At 34.4% G+C, this 19,313-nt stretch overlaps 2 protein-coding genes across 2 annotated transcripts in view; both read left to right on the top strand.

Moving 5' to 3' along the window:
• Window positions 1-19,313, top strand: part of LOC109030280 (Talin_middle and talin-RS domain-containing protein rhea) — a 94,246-nt gene that overhangs the window by 55,830 nt on the left and 19,103 nt on the right. Inside the window, 13 exon segments of the mRNA XM_019041174.2 lie at window positions 369-536; window positions 1,065-1,207; window positions 1,913-2,040; window positions 2,491-2,659; window positions 3,475-3,732; window positions 9,976-10,052; window positions 10,494-10,585; window positions 12,449-12,540; window positions 14,694-14,837; window positions 16,038-16,146; window positions 16,664-16,851; window positions 17,584-17,853; window positions 18,754-18,947. Of these exon segments, the coding sequence (XP_018896719.1) occupies window positions 369-536; window positions 1,065-1,207; window positions 1,913-2,040; window positions 2,491-2,659; window positions 3,475-3,732; window positions 9,976-10,052; window positions 10,494-10,585; window positions 12,449-12,540; window positions 14,694-14,837; window positions 16,038-16,146; window positions 16,664-16,851; window positions 17,584-17,853; window positions 18,754-18,947 (2,032 nt within the window).
• Window positions 5,573-8,130, top strand: LOC140225260 (talin-2-like). Its single transcript, XM_072303518.1, has 4 exons — window positions 5,573-5,797; window positions 6,503-6,630; window positions 7,081-7,281; window positions 8,064-8,130. The coding sequence occupies exons 1-4, from the start codon at window positions 5,588-5,590 to the stop codon at window positions 8,128-8,130; spliced, it is 606 nt and encodes a 201-aa protein (XP_072159619.1). The 5' UTR covers window positions 5,573-5,587.

Here is a 19,313-nt window from a genome sequence, read left to right as displayed (position 1 = left end):
ATTCATTTTTTAATAAATTTATCATTTCTATCAATCTTCGTTCAGATTTTTCTCGTCTCTCCACATGCATAAATATCTGAATTGATCATAAGTTACACATGTCAATCTATTCATATATCGACATATCGTGTGAGTTGCTAATTTAACAAGTTCCTAAATTTTTCTTTAAGTTTGACTTAATCCTGCATTTTATGCAGTAGTGAACAATCCTATTTATTGTATTAATGGTGGGCACGCAGATTATCATAGCACCCATTCACTAATTTCTAAATACTCAAACTTATGGAGTCAATAAAAAACAAAACAATGGAATCTGTTGTAGTGTTTATGAAAGATTCTATAATATATTCCGCTATCTTTGTTTGCAGGTATTACAAACCATGATGAATACAGTTTAGTCAGAGAAACTCCTGAAGATGAAGTGGACCTTAGTAAACCGAATTATGGAACACTCACATTGAAGCGGAAAAAAGAAGAAAAAGAAAAAGATGCAAAAATGATACAACTTAGGAAGAAACTAAAAACCGATGATGAAAGTAAGATGATCATTTATAATTATTTTTCTGATTTATTTACTTGTCAAAGTTAATGTGAAAAAAAAGTGGCAAGTGATTAACTTAAGTGATTGGCTTCAGGTAGCGGCGGTCCTTATAATGAGCAATTGTACCCGCATTTCAACAAACAAAACCCCAAGCTAGCTCATAATTCTAACCCTCACCCTCCATTTAATATGGTGTGGACTATGTTTTACTGTTTTTGCCTTCCGGGCTTCAACTATTTTACTGTTTGAACTAACAAAATTGCAAAAAGTCCTATTTTATTTAAATTTGTCAATTTCAAGGTTACCTTTCTGAGAATCATGAACAATTTTTGGTCTTGAATTTGTGAACTTTGCAATTCAATCAATTTCTTTTTATCTCTGAAGAAAAAGAACAGGCATTAGAATTTTTCTGTAAAATATCTTTAAGTGGACTAAAAATAATCATCCTTAAAAGATATGTTTAATCCTTGTTTATTTTTTTTATATCCCAAAGTTATTCACCACAAACTTTCATATTTTTCAGTCAATTGGATCAATCCAGCGAAGACGTTGAGAGAACAAGGAATAGATGAAAATGAACCAGTCCTTTTAAGGAGGAAGTTTTTCTTCTCAGATGGCAACATTGACACTCATGATCCTATTCAATTAAATCTCCTTTATGTACAGGTGCGTGTTTTGCAAAAATTTTAGCATTATATTCATTTAAAACTTTATTTGTATGTCAGAAGTTAACATAATTTTGAAACCTCAAGTCTCTTTTCTCAGAATTAGTCCAGTCCAGGCTGGTTTCTTCTTGTTGAATTCAATCTAATGGATATTGTCAGTTAATATCCTTTTGAAAAATTTTAAAGTTGACAGATGAGGTACAAATTTTTGAAATTTTCGTGTCGCAGTAAGACTTTGTTGCTCAACGACACATCTTCCATTTGGCGTTCACTTGAAGCAAGTGAACAGTGTGCCAAAAGTAAAATAATCAATGGATTGTCGAGGAGTGAGTCATTCAAATCAATTAGCCTGTTTGAGCTTTCCATCTAGTTGGCAATGGATCAAGTTCAAGCCTGTCAATGTAAGGCCGTTAAGCCAATGCTTTAAAATTTGTCAACATGGAGGAATATCTCACATTTTATTGTTGGCGATTTTGTGTAGGGCCCTAATTTTTAAGAAAACATCCCAGCATGTGGAACATCTCTAGATTCCATGACATTAAACGGAAGAAAGGGTTTATACGACATTACAAGGGCAGAAAGATGGTTATTATTTTGGTTATTATTCTGCGATTCCAGGAGGATAAAAAAAACTGGACTTTGGAAAAAGCGCTTTCTATTCAATTGTTCTTTAATCGACTTTCATGGTTTTTTTTTTCATTTTCAGTGTCGGGATGCCATTCTAGATGGGACTCACCCTGTTACTCAAGATTTAGCATGCCAGCTGGCTGGTATTCAAGCTCATATCCAATTTGGAAATTACAATGAAATGAGGCATAAACCACCATTTTTAGAGTAAGTATATTTATGGCTTTTTCTAAGCTTCTGTGCATGTATTTCTTGAAGTCTCTATACGCTAGTGCTGGTTTTGAAAAAGGCGAAGCGTATCTAATCGACCACAATCAATAAAGTAATATCAGCTCCTCACATGAATGACCAAGTTGATAGACCATCATGATCAAAGTTTCGTAAATCATAATCAGCAGTGCCGTTGCGTGAATGATCGATTATCGATATTTCTCCATTTGAAGCTATGGTAAAGAATCGATTATCAAGGTGTTTGCTGCGAACACTCTGTTTATCGATCCTTTTCCATAGGTTTGAATGACAGATCAATCGATATATCGCAACGCACGCCACGCCACTGATTATCAGCTCTTATTACTTAGTTTCTCAAAGTATATCAAGTAACCTAGATTCTTTTTGATCGTCACTTCATTTCCTGTTTGCACCCCTTTTTTTCAGGTTGAAAGAATTTTTACCCCAATCATATATCAAAGTCAAAGGTATTGAGAAGAAAATCTTTCAAGAGCATGCAAAGCATATCGACAAATCTGAACTAGATGCCAAAGTTTTGTATACAAAAACTGCTCGGTCTTTGCCAACGTATGGTGTCACTTTCTTCTTAGTGAAGGTGAGTCTCCTACTTTTTATATTTCCGTCAAAGTGTTTAAATTTTTCGAGTTTGATTATTCAGTCAGGATTTAACTACATGATTTTGCTTTGTAACCCAGAGGAATGTATCAGTTTTATCAAAGATTTAATTTTTTTTTTTTTTTTAATCATAGTATTATCTAACGTTAACATATAAAATTAATGCAGTTTGTTAAGTTTTAGTTTTAAGCCACGTAGATAGATACAAGAAACACTTGTAGTAGTTACGATATATTTAAATAAAATTTCTTTTTAAAAAAAAAATTTAATTTTTTTCAATTGGCGAATAGAAAATTCACAGTAAGGTTCAAATAGAAACAACTTCGAAGTAACGTTTCCAATGCGTTCAGAAATAAGAATATCCAGTAATTTAGCTTAATTTGTTTTAAATTTTGCTTCAATCTTATTTCTTTTCTAGAGTATTAGGAGATATTAAAAATTTTCTGTCCCAACTGATTGATCTTCCGTACTGTTACGTACAAGGTGAAGTGTGATCAAAGTGACTTTTGGCACCTGCCTTGTGGATTAATCCATGTTAATGGAACTCCTTTTCAGTTACTTTTTCACCTAATGTTCTGAAACGATAATTATGATGAATAACAATAGCATGCTTGTAAAGGGCACCACCATTTTAATTTGTTCAGCCAGTAAAATCGGAAATTCTTTTATATACGTTTTGAGCCTGTCATTGTCTAAAAGAAAGTAGATGCCTAATCGGCAGCAGGAACCATTTTTAATAGTTTACTTTTGATATAATTTTGTATGCTTTTATTTACTGGAATTTGTTGTTTGCAGGAAAAAATGCAAGGAAAGAACAAACTTGTACCACGATTATTTGGAGTTACCAAAGATGCAGTTTTAAGGCTTGATGAAAAGACGAAAGAAATCCTAAAGGTTTGGCCACTGACTTCAGTGCGTCGTTGGGCCGCATCACCCAACACATTCACCCTTGATTTCGGTGATTATTCTGACGGGTTTTATTGCGTACAGACCATTGAAGCCGAGCAAATTCTTCAGTTGATTGCTGGATATATTGATATCCTTCTGAAAAAGGTAAACTTGCCCATTCCTGTATTTTTTTTTCGCAGTTGAATTTTGATGCATATTTCTCTGAAGGAATTTCATTATTTCAGTCTATTTCCTAGCAAAATTATTTCGCTTTTTTAACTTTGACACCTCTGTCATGTGTCCCTGAGCTACATATAAGCATTCAAAACTGTTTAGTTGATTTCATAAATTGTTATTAATACCTCTCAAAAATCAGTCTACTGCAGCCTAATTGTTGAAATTTAGGTCAGCATGAAAAGACGTCGAAAATTGATGTATAACAGTATAGCACAGGAAAGATAGAGCTAATTTTTGTTTTATCTTGCCGACAAAGCTAGATAAAGTTTCATCAATCAGGCTGCAGGATGTAAATCAAAATATCCTGTTGGGAAAAGGTAAGTTGAGTCCCAAACGATCTTTTGAGGGTAAGCTGAGTCCCGTCAATTAATCACCCATAGGTAAATTGAGTCCCGTCAATTGATCCCCCATAAGTAAATTGAGTCCCACTGTATTTGCGTTGGTGAACATTGAATATTAGTGGAATGGCAAGCCGAAGAAATATTTTAAATAATTGCTGAGTTCAGATCGAGAGTCTTTATACACGGTCGCTAAAAGCCGCACTTTTGTATGTGGCGCCATCAACTCTGCCCAAGATGAAAGACATCCCTTAAGTCTAACATTCGGCCATACTCAACGAGCTGCTTTGTGTATACCTTCTTCGAAGTCCAAAAAAACTTCTTTCGGTTGGAACTTTAAACCTAAATATACACAGCGCTTGACGACAAACCGAAGTGCTGTTGCGTACGTATCAGTTCTTTTGTCAGGCAATAACAAGAGAACCAATGGAACAAATCGACCTTTTTAGTAACCATGAATCGTGAATACTTGCAGATAAAATTTAAAGTTTTTACAATCACTTAACTTCACAAAATTTTTACTTTATTTCTTGCCTCTCACGCACACTCTCCCATCCTCACACATACAGTGATAATGCTACCGGGACTCAATTTACGTACCACCAATTAGGAGTCGGGACTCAATTTACCTTCTCCCCTAATGACCTCAATGCATTGGGACTCAACTTACATTCGTCCATCCTGTTGACACGGAAACAAAAAGCCCATGTAAAATTTTTTAAAATTTCGACTGGTAGTATGCAATTTTAAAGCAATCTTCTCGAGGTCTTAGATTAGTAGGAACCATAATCTCTGAGGAACTATCCATGAGAAGAATATTCTGAGATTCCATTACATTGTATTTAGTCACCCTTCCTCATCCGACTGAAGTCAAATACACAAGCTTTTTTACCCTCTAGATTTTTATTCTTCAAAATTATTATCCTAGTACCAAGGTTATACCTGCAAAAAACAAGAAAATCAAATAATAGAAGTAAAGTCATCATTGGAACATTTATCGTCAACTTTTCTTATTTTTTACCTCTTTAAAAACCCAAAACATCCTTCCTCCAATTTACTATTAGACCAAAAATTTGATAATTGATCTCTGATTGATCATTTATATGCTAACTTTAATCATTAAAGCTCAGTCCTGTCGAATTATCAATCGATTAAGGCTTTTCCACTAAATATCGTGTAAATTTCGATAATGATTTTGCAGTTTTCTTGAATGAAGTGTCAAATTTTGATTATTTCCTTTTCAGAAAGCAGCCAAGGATCACTTTGGAATTGAAGGAGATGAAGGCAAGGTTACCTTTCTGAGAATCATGAACAATTTTTGGTCTTGAATTTGTGAACTTTGCAATTCAATCAATTTCTTTTTATCTCTGAAGAAAAAGAACAGGCATTAGAATTTTTCTGTAAAATATCTTTAAGTGGACTAAAAATAATCATCCTTAAAAGATATGTTTAATCCTTGTTTATTTTTTTTATATCCCAAAGTTATTCACCACAAACTTTCATATTTTTCAGTCAATTGGATCAATCCAGCGAAGACGTTGAGAGAACAAGGAATAGATGAAAATGAACCAGTCCTTTTAAGGAGGAAGTTTTTCTTCTCAGATGGCAACATTGACACTCATGATCCTATTCAATTAAATCTCCTTTATGTACAGGTGCGTGTTTTGCAAAAATTTTAGCATTATATTCATTTAAAACTTTATTTGTATGTCAGAAGTTAACATAATTTTGAAACCTCAAGTCTCTTTTCTCAGAATTAGTCCAGTCCAGGCTGGTTTCTTCTTGTTGAATTCAATCTAATGGATATTGTCAGTTAATATCCTTTTGAAAAATTTTAAAGTTGACAGATGAGGTACAAATTTTTGAAATTTTCGTGTCGCAGTAAGACTTTGTTGCTCAACGACACATCTTCCATTTGGCGTTCACTTGAAGCAAGTGAACAGTGTGCCAAAAGTAAAATAATCAATGGATTGTCGAGGAGTGAGTCATTCAAATCAATTAGCCTGTTTGAGCTTTCCATCTAGTTGGCAATGGATCAAGTTCAAGCCTGTCAATGTAAGGCCGTTAAGCCAATGCTTTAAAATTTGTCAACATGGAGGAATATCTCACATTTTATTGTTGGCGATTTTGTGTAGGGCCCTAATTTTTAAGAAAACATCCCAGCATGTGGAACATCTCTAGATTCCATGACATTAAACGGAAGAAAGGGTTTATACGACATTACAAGGGCAGAAAGATGGTTATTATTTTGGTTATTATTCTGCGATTCCAGGAGGATAAAAAAAACTGGACTTTGGAAAAAGCGCTTTCTATTCAATTGTTCTTTAATCGACTTTCATGGTTTTTTTTTTCATTTTCAGTGTCGGGATGCCATTCTAGATGGGACTCACCCTGTTACTCAAGATTTAGCATGCCAGCTGGCTGGTATTCAAGCTCATATCCAATTTGGAAATTACAATGAAATGAGGCATAAACCACCATTTTTAGAGTAAGTATATTTATGGCTTTTTCTAAGCTTCTGTGCATGTATTTCTTGAAGTCTCTATACGCTAGTGCTGGTTTTGAAAAAGGCGAAGCGTATCTAATCGACCACAATCAATAAAGTAATATCAGCTCCTCACATGAATGACCAAGTTGATAGACCATCATGATCAAAGTTTCGTAAATCATAATCAGCAGTGCCGTTGCGTGAATGATCGATTATCGATATTTCTCCATTTGAAGCTATGGTAAAGAATCGATTATCAAGGTGTTTGCTGCGAACACTCTGTTTATCGATCCTTTTCCATAGGTTTGAATGACAGATCAATCGATATATCGCAACGCACGCCACGCCACTGATTATCAGCTCTTATTACTTAGTTTCTCAAAGTATATCAAGTAACCTAGATTCTTTTTGATCGTCACTTCATTTCCTGTTTGCACCCCTTTTTTTCAGGTTGAAAGAATTTTTACCCCAATCATATATCAAAGTCAAAGGTATTGAGAAGAAAATCTTTCAAGAGCATGCAAAGCATATCGACAAATCTGAACTAGATGCCAAAGTTTTGTATACAAAAACTGCTCGGTCTTTGCCAACGTATGGTGTCACTTTCTTCTTAGTGAAGGTGAGTCTCCTACTTTTTATATTTCCGTCAAAGTGTTTAAATTTTTCGAGTTTGATTATTCAGTCAGGATTTAACTACATGATTTTGCTTTGTAACCCAGAGGAATGTATCAGTTTTATCAAAGATTTAATTTTTTTTTTTTTTTAATCATAGTATTATCTAACGTTAACATATAAAATTAATGCAGTTTGTTAAGTTTTAGTTTTAAGCCACGTAGATAGATACAAGAAACACTTGTAGTAGTTACGATATATTTAAATAAAATTTCTTTTTAAAAAAAAAATTTAATTTTTTTCAATTGGCGAATAGAAAATTCACAGTAAGGTTCAAATAGAAACAACTTCGAAGTAACGTTTCCAATGCGTTCAGAAATAAGAATATCCAGTAATTTAGCTTAATTTGTTTTAAATTTTGCTTCAATCTTATTTCTTTTCTAGAGTATTAGGAGATATTAAAAATTTTCTGTCCCAACTGATTGATCTTCCGTACTGTTACGTACAAGGTGAAGTGTGATCAAAGTGACTTTTGGCACCTGCCTTGTGGATTAATCCATGTTAATGGAACTCCTTTTCAGTTACTTTTTCACCTAATGTTCTGAAACGATAATTATGATGAATAACAATAGCATGCTTGTAAAGGGCACCACCATTTTAATTTGTTCAGCCAGTAAAATCGGAAATTCTTTTATATACGTTTTGAGCCTGTCATTGTCTAAAAGAAAGTAGATGCCTAATCGGCAGCAGGAACCATTTTTAATAGTTTACTTTTGATATAATTTTGTATGCTTTTATTTACTGGAATTTGTTGTTTGCAGGAAAAAATGCAAGGAAAGAACAAACTTGTACCACGATTATTTGGAGTTACCAAAGATGCAGTTTTAAGGCTTGATGAAAAGACGAAAGAAATCCTAAAGGTTTGGCCACTGACTTCAGTGCGTCGTTGGGCCGCATCACCCAACACATTCACCCTTGATTTCGGTGATTATTCTGACGGGTTTTATTGCGTACAGACCATTGAAGCCGAGCAAATTCTTCAGTTGATTGCTGGATATATTGATATCCTTCTGAAAAAGGTAAACTTGCCCATTCCTGTATTTTTTTTTCGCAGTTGAATTTTGATGCATATTTCTCTGAAGGAATTTCATTATTTCAGTCTATTTCCTAGCAAAATTATTTCGCTTTTTTAACTTTGACACCTCTGTCATGTGTCCCTGAGCTACATATAAGCATTCAAAACTGTTTAGTTGATTTCATAAATTGTTATTAATACCTCTCAAAAATCAGTCTACTGCAGCCTAATTGTTGAAATTTAGGTCAGCATGAAAAGACGTCGAAAATTGATGTATAACAGTATAGCACAGGAAAGATAGAGCTAATTTTTGTTTTATCTTGCCGACAAAGCTAGATAAAGTTTCATCAATCAGGCTGCAGGATGTAAATCAAAATATCCTGTTGGGAAAAGGTAAGTTGAGTCCCAAACGATCTTTTGAGGGTAAGCTGAGTCCCGTCAATTAATCACCCATAGGTAAATTGAGTCCCGTCAATTGATCCCCCATAAGTAAATTGAGTCCCACTGTATTTGCGTTGGTGAACATTGAATATTAGTGGAATGGCAAGCCGAAGAAATATTTTAAATAATTGCTGAGTTCAGATCGAGAGTCTTTATACACGGTCGCTAAAAGCCGCACTTTTGTATGTGGCGCCATCAACTCTGCCCAAGATGAAAGACATCCCTTAAGTCTAACATTCGGCCATACTCAACGAGCTGCTTTGTGTATACCTTCTTCGAAGTCCAAAAAAACTTCTTTCGGTTGGAACTTTAAACCTAAATATACACAGCGCTTGACGACAAACCGAAGTGCTGTTGCGTACGTATCAGTTCTTTTGTCAGGCAATAACAAGAGAACCAATGGAACAAATCGACCTTTTTAGTAACCATGAATCGTGAATACTTGCAGATAAAATTTAAAGTTTTTACAATCACTTAACTTCACAAAATTTTTACTTTATTTCTTGCCTCTCACGCACACTCTCCCATCCTCACACATACAGTGATAATGCTACCGGGACTCAATTTACGTACCACCAATTAGGAGTCGGGACTCAATTTACCTTCTCCCCTAATGACCTCAATGCATTGGGACTCAACTTACATTCGTCCATCCTGTTGACACGGAAACAAAAAGCCCATGTAAAATTTTTTAAAATTTCGACTGGTAGTATGCAATTTTAAAGCAATCTTCTCGAGGTCTTAGATTAGTAGGAACCATAATCTCTGAGGAACTATCCATGAGAAGAATATTCTGAGATTCCATTACATTGTATTTAGTCACCCTTCCTCATCCGACTGAAGTCAAATACACAAGCTTTTTTACCCTCTAGATTTTTATTCTTCAAAATTATTATCCTAGTACCAAGGTTATACCTGCAAAAAACAAGAAAATCAAATAATAGAAGTAAAGTCATCATTGGAACATTTATCGTCAACTTTTCTTATTTTTTACCTCTTTAAAAACCCAAAACATCCTTCCTCCAATTTACTATTAGACCAAAAATTTGATAATTGATCTCTGATTGATCATTTATATGCTAACTTTAATCATTAAAGCTCAGTCCTGTCGAATTATCAATCGATTAAGGCTTTTCCACTAAATATCGTGTAAATTTCGATAATGATTTTGCAGTTTTCTTGAATGAAGTGTCAAATTTTGATTATTTCCTTTTCAGAAAGCAGCCAAGGATCACTTTGGAATTGAAGGAGATGAAGGCTCTACTATGGTTGAAGATAGCGTTTCACCTCTCAGGTAATTTTCTATTTAGTCTCGAGTTTTGATTGGACTGAGTGCAAATTGTATCAGCCTGTAGCTGTCAAATTACCTGATTTCATTCAGAATCATCCTTTAATCTATCACAATATTAAAGCCTTTGATGTATCGTTAAATCTATTTTCAAAAATCTGCCAGAAATGAATTGAACTAGCTTTGTTTAGCAAGTAAAGTTTCAGTCGTAGTCAATGATTTAATGTCTTATTTTTTATGTTAGACGAAGTATTTCAAGTTCAAAAAACTTTCAAACAGAACTTTTACTCTGTTATATCTAAGATAATTATTTTTTAACTTTTGTAAGTTGTCAAAAGCAAATCTGGATGGAAATGTGATACTTCTGTCGTGGCACCAAGATATTTCTCGATGAAATTTATTTTCATCCAATTTATGCATTCATCATTTCTTGTTTTTTTTTTTCAGAGCAACCATACTGCAGCATGAAAGTACAAAAGTGGGTAAAGTCAACACAGAATCTGTTGCCAAACCTGCTGTCATGCGAGCAGGAGCTGATGGTAATTATAGAATACCTCAAGATATCGATTGAACTTTTGCTGATGCTGAGCCTTTTGCCTTGCATTATTTTCACTGTAAAAAAGAACAGTACTTGGGTGTCAAATGCCTTTCTTTAAAACTGAAAAATCCTCGATGAGCATTGCACTGATTGTTGAAAACAATTAAAAATAAAAAATGAAATAAGTGAAGGAATTAAATCGTAAACCATAGATGAATCGAGACATGCGAAAAGGGCGGAAGTCCAAATTTTTCAAAATCGACTTTTTTGCATTGTTGGACTCCTCTAATGTATATACATTGACTCTGCGAAGAAGGGCAGAAGTCCATCATTTTAACGTTGATTAATAGGGAAGGGAAATATTGGTGACATGCGAAAAGGGCTGAAATCTTGGACTATGTTTTTTTTTATGATCAATTTTCCCCAGTTGCGAAAAGGGCAAAAGTCCAAATCAAAACTAAAAAATTCCCAAAAAAGCAGGTTCAAAATTTTTTAGGAGACTCAATTCTTATTAGTACAATCAGGACAAGTCTTCCGCAATAGGAAATATTTTTTGTTCTTTGTCTTCGAATTGTTTGTCCTACAGGAAGTTTTTTGCTTCCCCTGAAAAATTGACTTTTTGGTCTCCCACCCTTTTTGCATGTCTCGATTCAGATTTTGAAAGGAGGGGGCCTTGTAAAATAGAATACTCTAGTTTCTGCTGTAATATGTGCTCTCCTCCCCCCCCTCCCCTTTTTCCATTACACCGGCAGGACAAGAAAGTAAAAAAAGAAACAAATTTTTTCCTTTAGAGATGAAATTTAGTTTTTCTTTTAAATTACAAAGCCTTCAGACATCATGAATGAGCTATACTTTTTGAAATCTTACTCTCAAAAATTTTTGATCAGAGGTTTTCAACGATTTTTAAAAATACACTCTTCTCAGTTTAACTAGTTTGCAATTTTATGTTTATTCTGCACTGTAAATTTTTGTTTGATTTTTACATCTATTCTCTGTGCACTTGTTAGCTATGAGTTTTACCATGGGTGCGCTGTTTCTCTCTGCTTTCTTAAATAAAAAAAGTTTGACTCTCAAATCCTACAGATGCCATCTATGAGCAAGTAAATTTTGAAAATCTTCTGAAACTGAAATAAAGCACTATCATATGACCTCTGAATACATACCTACTTTTGAATAGCAGTGATATTCTGCCATTGCTAGAGAAAACGCTGCATGAATATTTATGAGTTGCCAAATTTCCCTCCATAAAATATTTATGTTTGAGGAAAGTCATGGTTTTTTTTCTGTCAAATTTTCAGATACTTCAGATTGAATTGCAAACAACATCTGCTAAAAAATTAGAGGACAAGTACTCACAAGCTCCTCAGAAAATTTGTGTTTTATTAAAACCAATTCGGCAATGTCCAAAGGCTCATACGGCGTTTTTCCTTAGCAACATTGCTACTGATATTCGAAGAGGCAAATTGTAATCAAGAGCTCAGACTAATTAGGTTGCAATGTCCAGACTTTGCCTGTTCAAATGGAGATTTCATGAAAGCAAATCAAATGCTCTGAATATCCTTGAATACTTGGATATCTTGTAAAAAATAATAATAATAATAATTAAATTAAAATTCAATTACGCAAAGAATTGTAAATATGTTTCGCCGATTCTGAGCACTACAAAAAGTGTACCAATTTTGAATAGTTGCAAAAATGGATGCTTTTACTGTTGTCAGCCTTTTGTCCTTGTTTGAAATTGCGATCAGTTACCGCTGTACTCCTCATTGTGAGCTATAAATTCCACTACTTTTTAAGATATTGTTTGATATATTGTTGTCAGTGTAGTATTGGTGCATAGTAGCTTCATAAGTATCTCTTTCAGGGGCACGACCGTATGGAATGGGGCATGTTGGAACTGCCCAGTACACCACCATTAGCGGGCAAATCAATATTGCCCACACCCCACCTGCAACGGTAAGTTGCTCTTAAATTAGGTCTCTGTTGTCCTTGATTTTTCTGAATTTTTCAACCCAAAGCATCGTGTCGTATAGCAAAACTTGTTTCTGCAAACAATTTATGAAAGTATCAACCTCATGTATATTTTAAGTTTACCTAGCATTGTGTAAATTTGTTTTGAGAAAATGCTCCTGAACAGAATCTTTTTTTAAAGTATTTTGTAAAATTCAGGTAGCCATCGCTGCTTCAAATCTTTGTGGAAGAAAAAGATGTTCAGGCTTTTACTTAAACAATTTTCAATTGATTTTGATGAACACCATACAAACAGGATGCTTTGGTGGTTATGTTCTGTCTATTTAAATTTTTCAACAGTCTTTCAATGATGAAAATAATATTATCATCAAATGTATTAGTAATTCATAAATTTAATGAACAGAGCTATTTTTGGATTTTCTCTTGTTAAACAACTTTTTCGTTTATTTTGCGCACACTGCAAAATTCAATAGTAGGTATTTCGACTCATTTAATTTTAAATTGATAGCCATTGAATTGAAAGGTTTTTATGTAAGTAGAAGTAGATTAAATTCTCCTCAAAAAAAGCAACCTCTAGCATAAACAAGAGAAAATTCAAAAAAATATGAGGACGTAAGGTTTAAGATTCATGGAAATAATTTTGCTGCTTTTTCTGTATGTTCATGCTTGCTCAACGTAGGTGACATAGGCATTTTTGAATGGACGGAAGTAGGTATTTTGTTTGTCACCTTTGTTTAAATGTCATTCAATTCATTTTTTCAAAATTACATCAACTTCATAAATTTACAACGCAAATTCCTTTACTGCGGAACAATTGTTTCAGAGAGAATTTTAATTTTTCGCACAAAATTCAAAATCATCTTGCTATCTCACCTAAGTGCATATCATTAGTTATTTAATTTCTCGTAGCATTTCATCCTTTTCACTTTTTTCTTCTTCAATTCAATTTTTAAAACCGAACGGTCACTTAGATTTTATTTTAGCCTATCTATCTGTATCTATTTTCACCTAGTCCTACCTTTAAACAGTGATGTCTATCTCATTGACATTGACCTCCGCATTTTTTATTTTATTTTTTTTCTCAACTCTACCATAATTCTATTTCTTCTTAAACGCATTGCAGAAAATTATTTCTGCTTTTCTGTCATGTTGAATTTATTTTTAGCAAATTTCCAAAAAAAGTACATTTATTCTATCCCTCTCTCTTTTGAAGTAATATATTTCTAAAGGGCCCAAGCGCCAAAATCCAAGTTTCGAAAAAAGCGGATATAAGTATGCCATTCGGCGTATGTTCAATCTTTTGAGCCCAGTTTTTTAATGGGTGCTCTCAAGACACCTACATTTTTGAGCTAAAAAAATTGGCACTCCGAATGGCACAGTTTATTTAGTTTTTCTTGAAACTTGGATTATTGCACGGCCCCTGAGGAAAACGTAGGTTCTATCTTGTATACTTCATACTATCCGCGAAAAAGGTAATTTATTTATTATTTATTTATTTATTTATTACATTTTGATACACGGGAGCCGTGAGGCTATAGTATAGGTCAATGATACACGGGAGCCGTGAGGCTATAGTATAGATCAATAGTATTTAGCATTATAGCATTTCGTAAATAGTATCTAAAGTGATGAAAAATTAAACCCTGAAGTCTTTCACTTGAAGGTTTGGCACTTTCCATTTTTAAAATTTTATAAATTTAAGAAATTTCACACATCGAGTCCAATTTAAAAGTCCTTCTGCGCCTCACATTTTAACATCCATAATTTGAGTGTATAATCCATGTGTATGAAGTTTCTTCAAAGCACGCCCCCTCATCCAAAATTTCATGTTGAAAGCCTCCTTCCTATCATTCACAGTGCTTCAAATTTTCTTCTTCAATTCTGTCATCAATACTCATGTACTATATTGTGTTGTATAAATGGAACTGGGCCTTCGAATATTTTTTTTTGAAAAATGAACTTCTCTCTAAGATTCTGTGAGTCGTCAAAAAAGTCATGTAGACTAGCAAGATTGAAAAAAAAAGTACCTTCTATGTTCAATTCCCACTTTTCTCTTGTAAATATATATTCAACTTGATATTCTTATTTCATTTCTGTGAATGTCTGTTTTCTGTAAGTATTTTGTTAATATTTTAAAGGTTCAACAAAGTCAAGTCACTACTGTTCAAACGGGGCCACACAAAGCTCTTCTATCTACGATCACTGCCGGACATGAGATCATTACCACTGTGGAGAAAGAACTTATTTCTAAAGCTATCATTCCAGAATTAGGAACTGACTCGGTAACGCAACACTTCTATTCTGTCTACTTTTTAACAATAACAATTTTTCAGTCTCTTTTTTTGCTAAACCCAAAGTCTCTGCATGTGTCCCTCTGATTTAACCTTGAGACCCCTAAATTTCTACGTGTCCTCTCTACTTTTTCCCCCTATCATTCTCAAATGAGGGGCTTGGAGGACAAGGCCCATAAGTGCCGTTTTTGAAAAATTGACATATTAATGATTTCCAGCAAAACTAGTCTCAATGCATAATCTGTCAAAAATTCGCTCCTACAAATTCTTCTTTTTAAGCATCCAAAAGTCAATTAGAACTTTCTTTCCGCCATAAAGATCCATGTAACTTCAAAACTTCAAACTTGTATTTCTCCAAGTAGCAAAAACTGCTCTTATGTGTCTTGTCCTCTAAGCCCCATAAATGAGAGCTCACTTGCCTGATCATTCTTAGTTTTTAAAAAAGAAACATGAGTTCTACTGTATAAAAAAGATGGAATTATGATTTTAGGATGAATGATCGATGGAAACATATAATCAAGAGCCGATGCATATTTTTTTTTAAGGGATTTTTTCCTTATTTTTTTTTTTTTGAAATTAAGGGACACTTCCACGATAACGACTGAGAATCTTTGCATGTTTTGTCTTGCTTAACCTGACTTGAAAAGAAGCAGACATTATTCTAGCTGTAATCAATGAATAGATAAGTTACCTGAGAGGTAATTAACAGTTGTACAATGCATTTTGGATTATTGAGATGCTGTAAGTTGAGTATGGCACCAACACAGCAGAGTTCGAATTTTGCAAATCAAAGATTGTACCGGTTTATGCCGCACGAGAACCCTTGTTTTTCTAACAAGATTACCCCAATTCTACCCTTTCATACTCTTTCCTCTACCAAAATAACAAATAATAATCAGTGTTGTTTCATGCCATGATGACATTCCTTATCAGAGATGGTGTAAATAATCTCAACGCCTGCCCCTAACCACTTTTTACAGCTTTTTAAAACTTTCTGAAAGAAAATCTACTTAACTAACAACATAGTGTTACGAAAACAAGCTGGATGCTCCATAAATAGCCTTCCAGGGAGGTGACTGACAATGGTTAAGGTTAATTTTGCAGATTTATGTGCGTCAGAGTGTTATCACATCATTTCCTTTTTTTTGCCTAATGTCTTTATGAATCGAGTATCGTTTATAAAATTTTCAGGCTTCTCTAAAATGGAAGGAAACAACTCTAGATACGAACAAGCAGAATGTCAGTCATCAAATAGCCGCGATGAATGCTGCAACCGCACAAGTTGTTTCTCTTACGTCAGGTAAACCTTTAAATAAGTAATTACTTCTAAAATTTCTCAAAATTAGGCAGTGAAACTTTTTTTCCTCTTTATTTTATCTCTTTGAAGTCTTGAGTGAGCAGAATCTTAGTGATTCTTACAATATTTACAAGACCAAAGTGCGATGGAAGGGAAGAATGCAAATGTATTTGTTTTTAATAAGCATAAAGTGCCAGTTGTAGGTACAGCTCATTTTCAAGTTTTCCTCTCTTTTTTTTCTGTTCCGTTGACCGCAGAACAGGGAAATTAAGTGAATCATCTGGCAAAAGTGTCAAGATGCACAACTAAAACTGAAAACTGGAGGAAGCCTGATTTTACAATTAAAAACAGGATCAACTGTCCTTGATCTACGGGGAATAGACCGAAAAGCCCAAGAAATAAGTAGGAATAAAAACAATTGAATTTATGAAAAAATGAAATTTTTCTAGTTAATTCAAAATACATCAATTCTTTATGTATTAACTAATTCAATTTTTTTCCCTCTTTTTTTATTTATCAGGTGAAACTGACTACACGAGCATAAACGCCGCTATCACCAGTATTACCAGTAATTTGCCGGAGATGAGTCGTGGTGTTCGTGTTTTAGCTGCTCTTGCCCCAGAAAAGCAAGGAGATCAGCTCCTAGACGCAGCACGTCAACTTTGCACAGCTTTTAGTGACCTGCTCAAAGCTTGTGCATCTCACCAGGTAATTGTTACTTCTTCTTTTCAGCTATTTCTTAAGCATCTTTTACTCCAAACAAGCTGTAGTGCGAGAATGTAATAATTTATTCCCTCTCTGTACCCTGTTCCTGCCACATTTGCACAACTTAAACAACTTTAGATGAACTTAATCCAATACAGGAGATGCTGGTTAAAATGATAAATGTTGCAGAGGTGATCTCCAACCGCTTTTTGTATGTTTGTCAGCTTCATTTTTATTGTCATTTAAAATGTATTATTCTCTTGGCAGCATTCTCTTCTGTTAGTTTTGAGCACCTTGAATTGGACGTATTTCTATCAAACGGAACTAAGCGCCAATTTGAGTTCCTTTTGAGGAATTTAGAATCCCGAATAGCGCGTTCTGTCAAACAGACCTAAGCGCCATGGAAAAGCATTGCGAGCATAGGACGGAATAAGCCGGATGCCCGATTCTGCCGCCAATTCAAGCCCCCCCTCTACCTTCCTCACCCTATGGCGCTTAGGTCCGTTTGATAGTAATACGTCCAATTACCCAGCTTTTCGTCCTTAATCTAACAAATTATTAGAAAACTACAGCGAGTGATTTCATATCAAAACCTTTCACTTCAATTTTAAAATTGTATATTTTACAATATCCCTCAATCAGCGAATTTTTTCTAACCAGAGTATTCAACTAGCTTTTTATAAAAAAAAGAAAGAAAAAAGTGTGATTAATTTTAAATTTTGGTTTATGTTTCAGCCACGCCAAGCACAACTGCTATCTGCTGCAAGTCGTGTTGGTGAAGCTTCTCAGCAAGTTCTCACGGTAGTCGGGGACGAGTCAAGTGTCTCGCGCGAACAACAAGATACCCTCCTGGGTCTTGCTAAGGCTGTTGCCAATACAACAGCTGCTCTTGTCTTGAAGGCCAAGTCTGTTGCTGCAACACTGCCAAACGATCATCAATCGTCTGTAATCGCTGCAGCAGCCCAGTGTGCCTTGGCTACCTCGCAGCTTGTTGCGTGCACAAAGGTAATTTTCCTCACCAGGTCTTTCAATTTTTTCGGAACTCTTAAATAGCCTGAGTTCATTGCTCTGGCATAGACTTTGACAGGACCTATTCGGCAAGAATCTCAGAGCTTATTCCTTTCACACAAACACTTACCGTCCAGAAATCGCAATGGTTCCTGTTTTGGTAGCTTAAGTTATCAAAACAATATATGATGCATTTATTCAGTAATCTGGTTGAATCTTATTAAATCCGCTGGAACACATTACTTTAGTCAGCACTTTTTTAAATGGAAAGTATCATTTTAGCCATTAATGTGTTTAACCATTTTCGAAAATACTTTAATGTAATCAATTTTTGTATCTCAACTTTTTTATACTTAAAATTACTTGAATTCCGATTGATTGACAAAATATTCTAGAATTTAACTGAAGTTTCTACAGTAAGACCTCGATTTATTGGATTTCACAGGACCGGAGGCCGAATCCGTTAAATCGCGGAATCCGTTAAATTGCGATCCGATAATTTGAGGTCTTACTGTATCTGGAAAGACAAAACTCTCTTGAGCAATACACATACAAATCAACATTTGTAAGTCTATTTGAAGAGTTTTCCAAGATCCACTCGGATGCGAAACATGATTGAAACCGTAATGCTGTTAAAAAGTGCTATACTTGCTTTGCTGTTGGGGCACAAGCAAGAAGATTCTTTTAAAGCATCCAAATAAGTTTGTGAAAGTGCTTTTTACCTAAAACCTCTCCAAAAATTTTTTATTTGTCAAAAAAAGGCTCACTTCACATATATGCATTGGACAAATTCCAGATGGAAATCTTGTAAATCCTTGAATTTTTATTTTTCAAGTTCGCATGAACCATCCATTTATGCATATTTTAAATGACCATACTCAACTTAATTTGTTTAAGGTGGTCGTGCCAACCCTAGAGAATTCAGCTTGCCAAGAACAACTAACCAGCGCTGTGAAAGAAGTAACCAGAGCAGTGGAAACTTTGGTTTTGATTTGCAACGAATCCTGTAATGAACCTCACCTCATGGAAGACCTTAAAACAGCCGCATCACAAGTCACTTACACGTTGGAACAACTTCTCAATCATATCAAGTATGTCACAAAATTATTTTCTTTTCACTCTCGAAGGTGTGCATGATAAAATGAGATGCAAACTTAAAAAACTCAAAACTTTTTCTTACTGTAACCATAATGTTCATGTAGCTAGCTCTCACCGTAACACTGCAATACAACATACTTAGTCCTTGAGACGCTGCTGTAGTAAAGATTGCAATGCCTATGAATAAATAATTTGTTCAAATATCATAACAAAGCACCCTAATTATATTTAGATATAAATTTCTGATGAAAGAACCACCTTTAATGCTCGCTAATTGGAAGACGTTGCTCACAAACTGTACATACAAGCACAAATCCTTAAAATCACAAAAACTAAATCACACAAATCCTAAATATCAG

This window comes from Bemisia tabaci, chromosome 8, assembly GCF_918797505.1.
Source record: "Bemisia tabaci chromosome 8, PGI_BMITA_v3".
NCBI classification, from domain to species: domain Eukaryota; kingdom Metazoa; phylum Arthropoda; class Insecta; order Hemiptera; family Aleyrodidae; genus Bemisia; species Bemisia tabaci.
The sequence above is the reverse complement of the archived record's forward strand: the minus strand, read 5'-3'. Positions and strand labels throughout refer to the sequence as shown.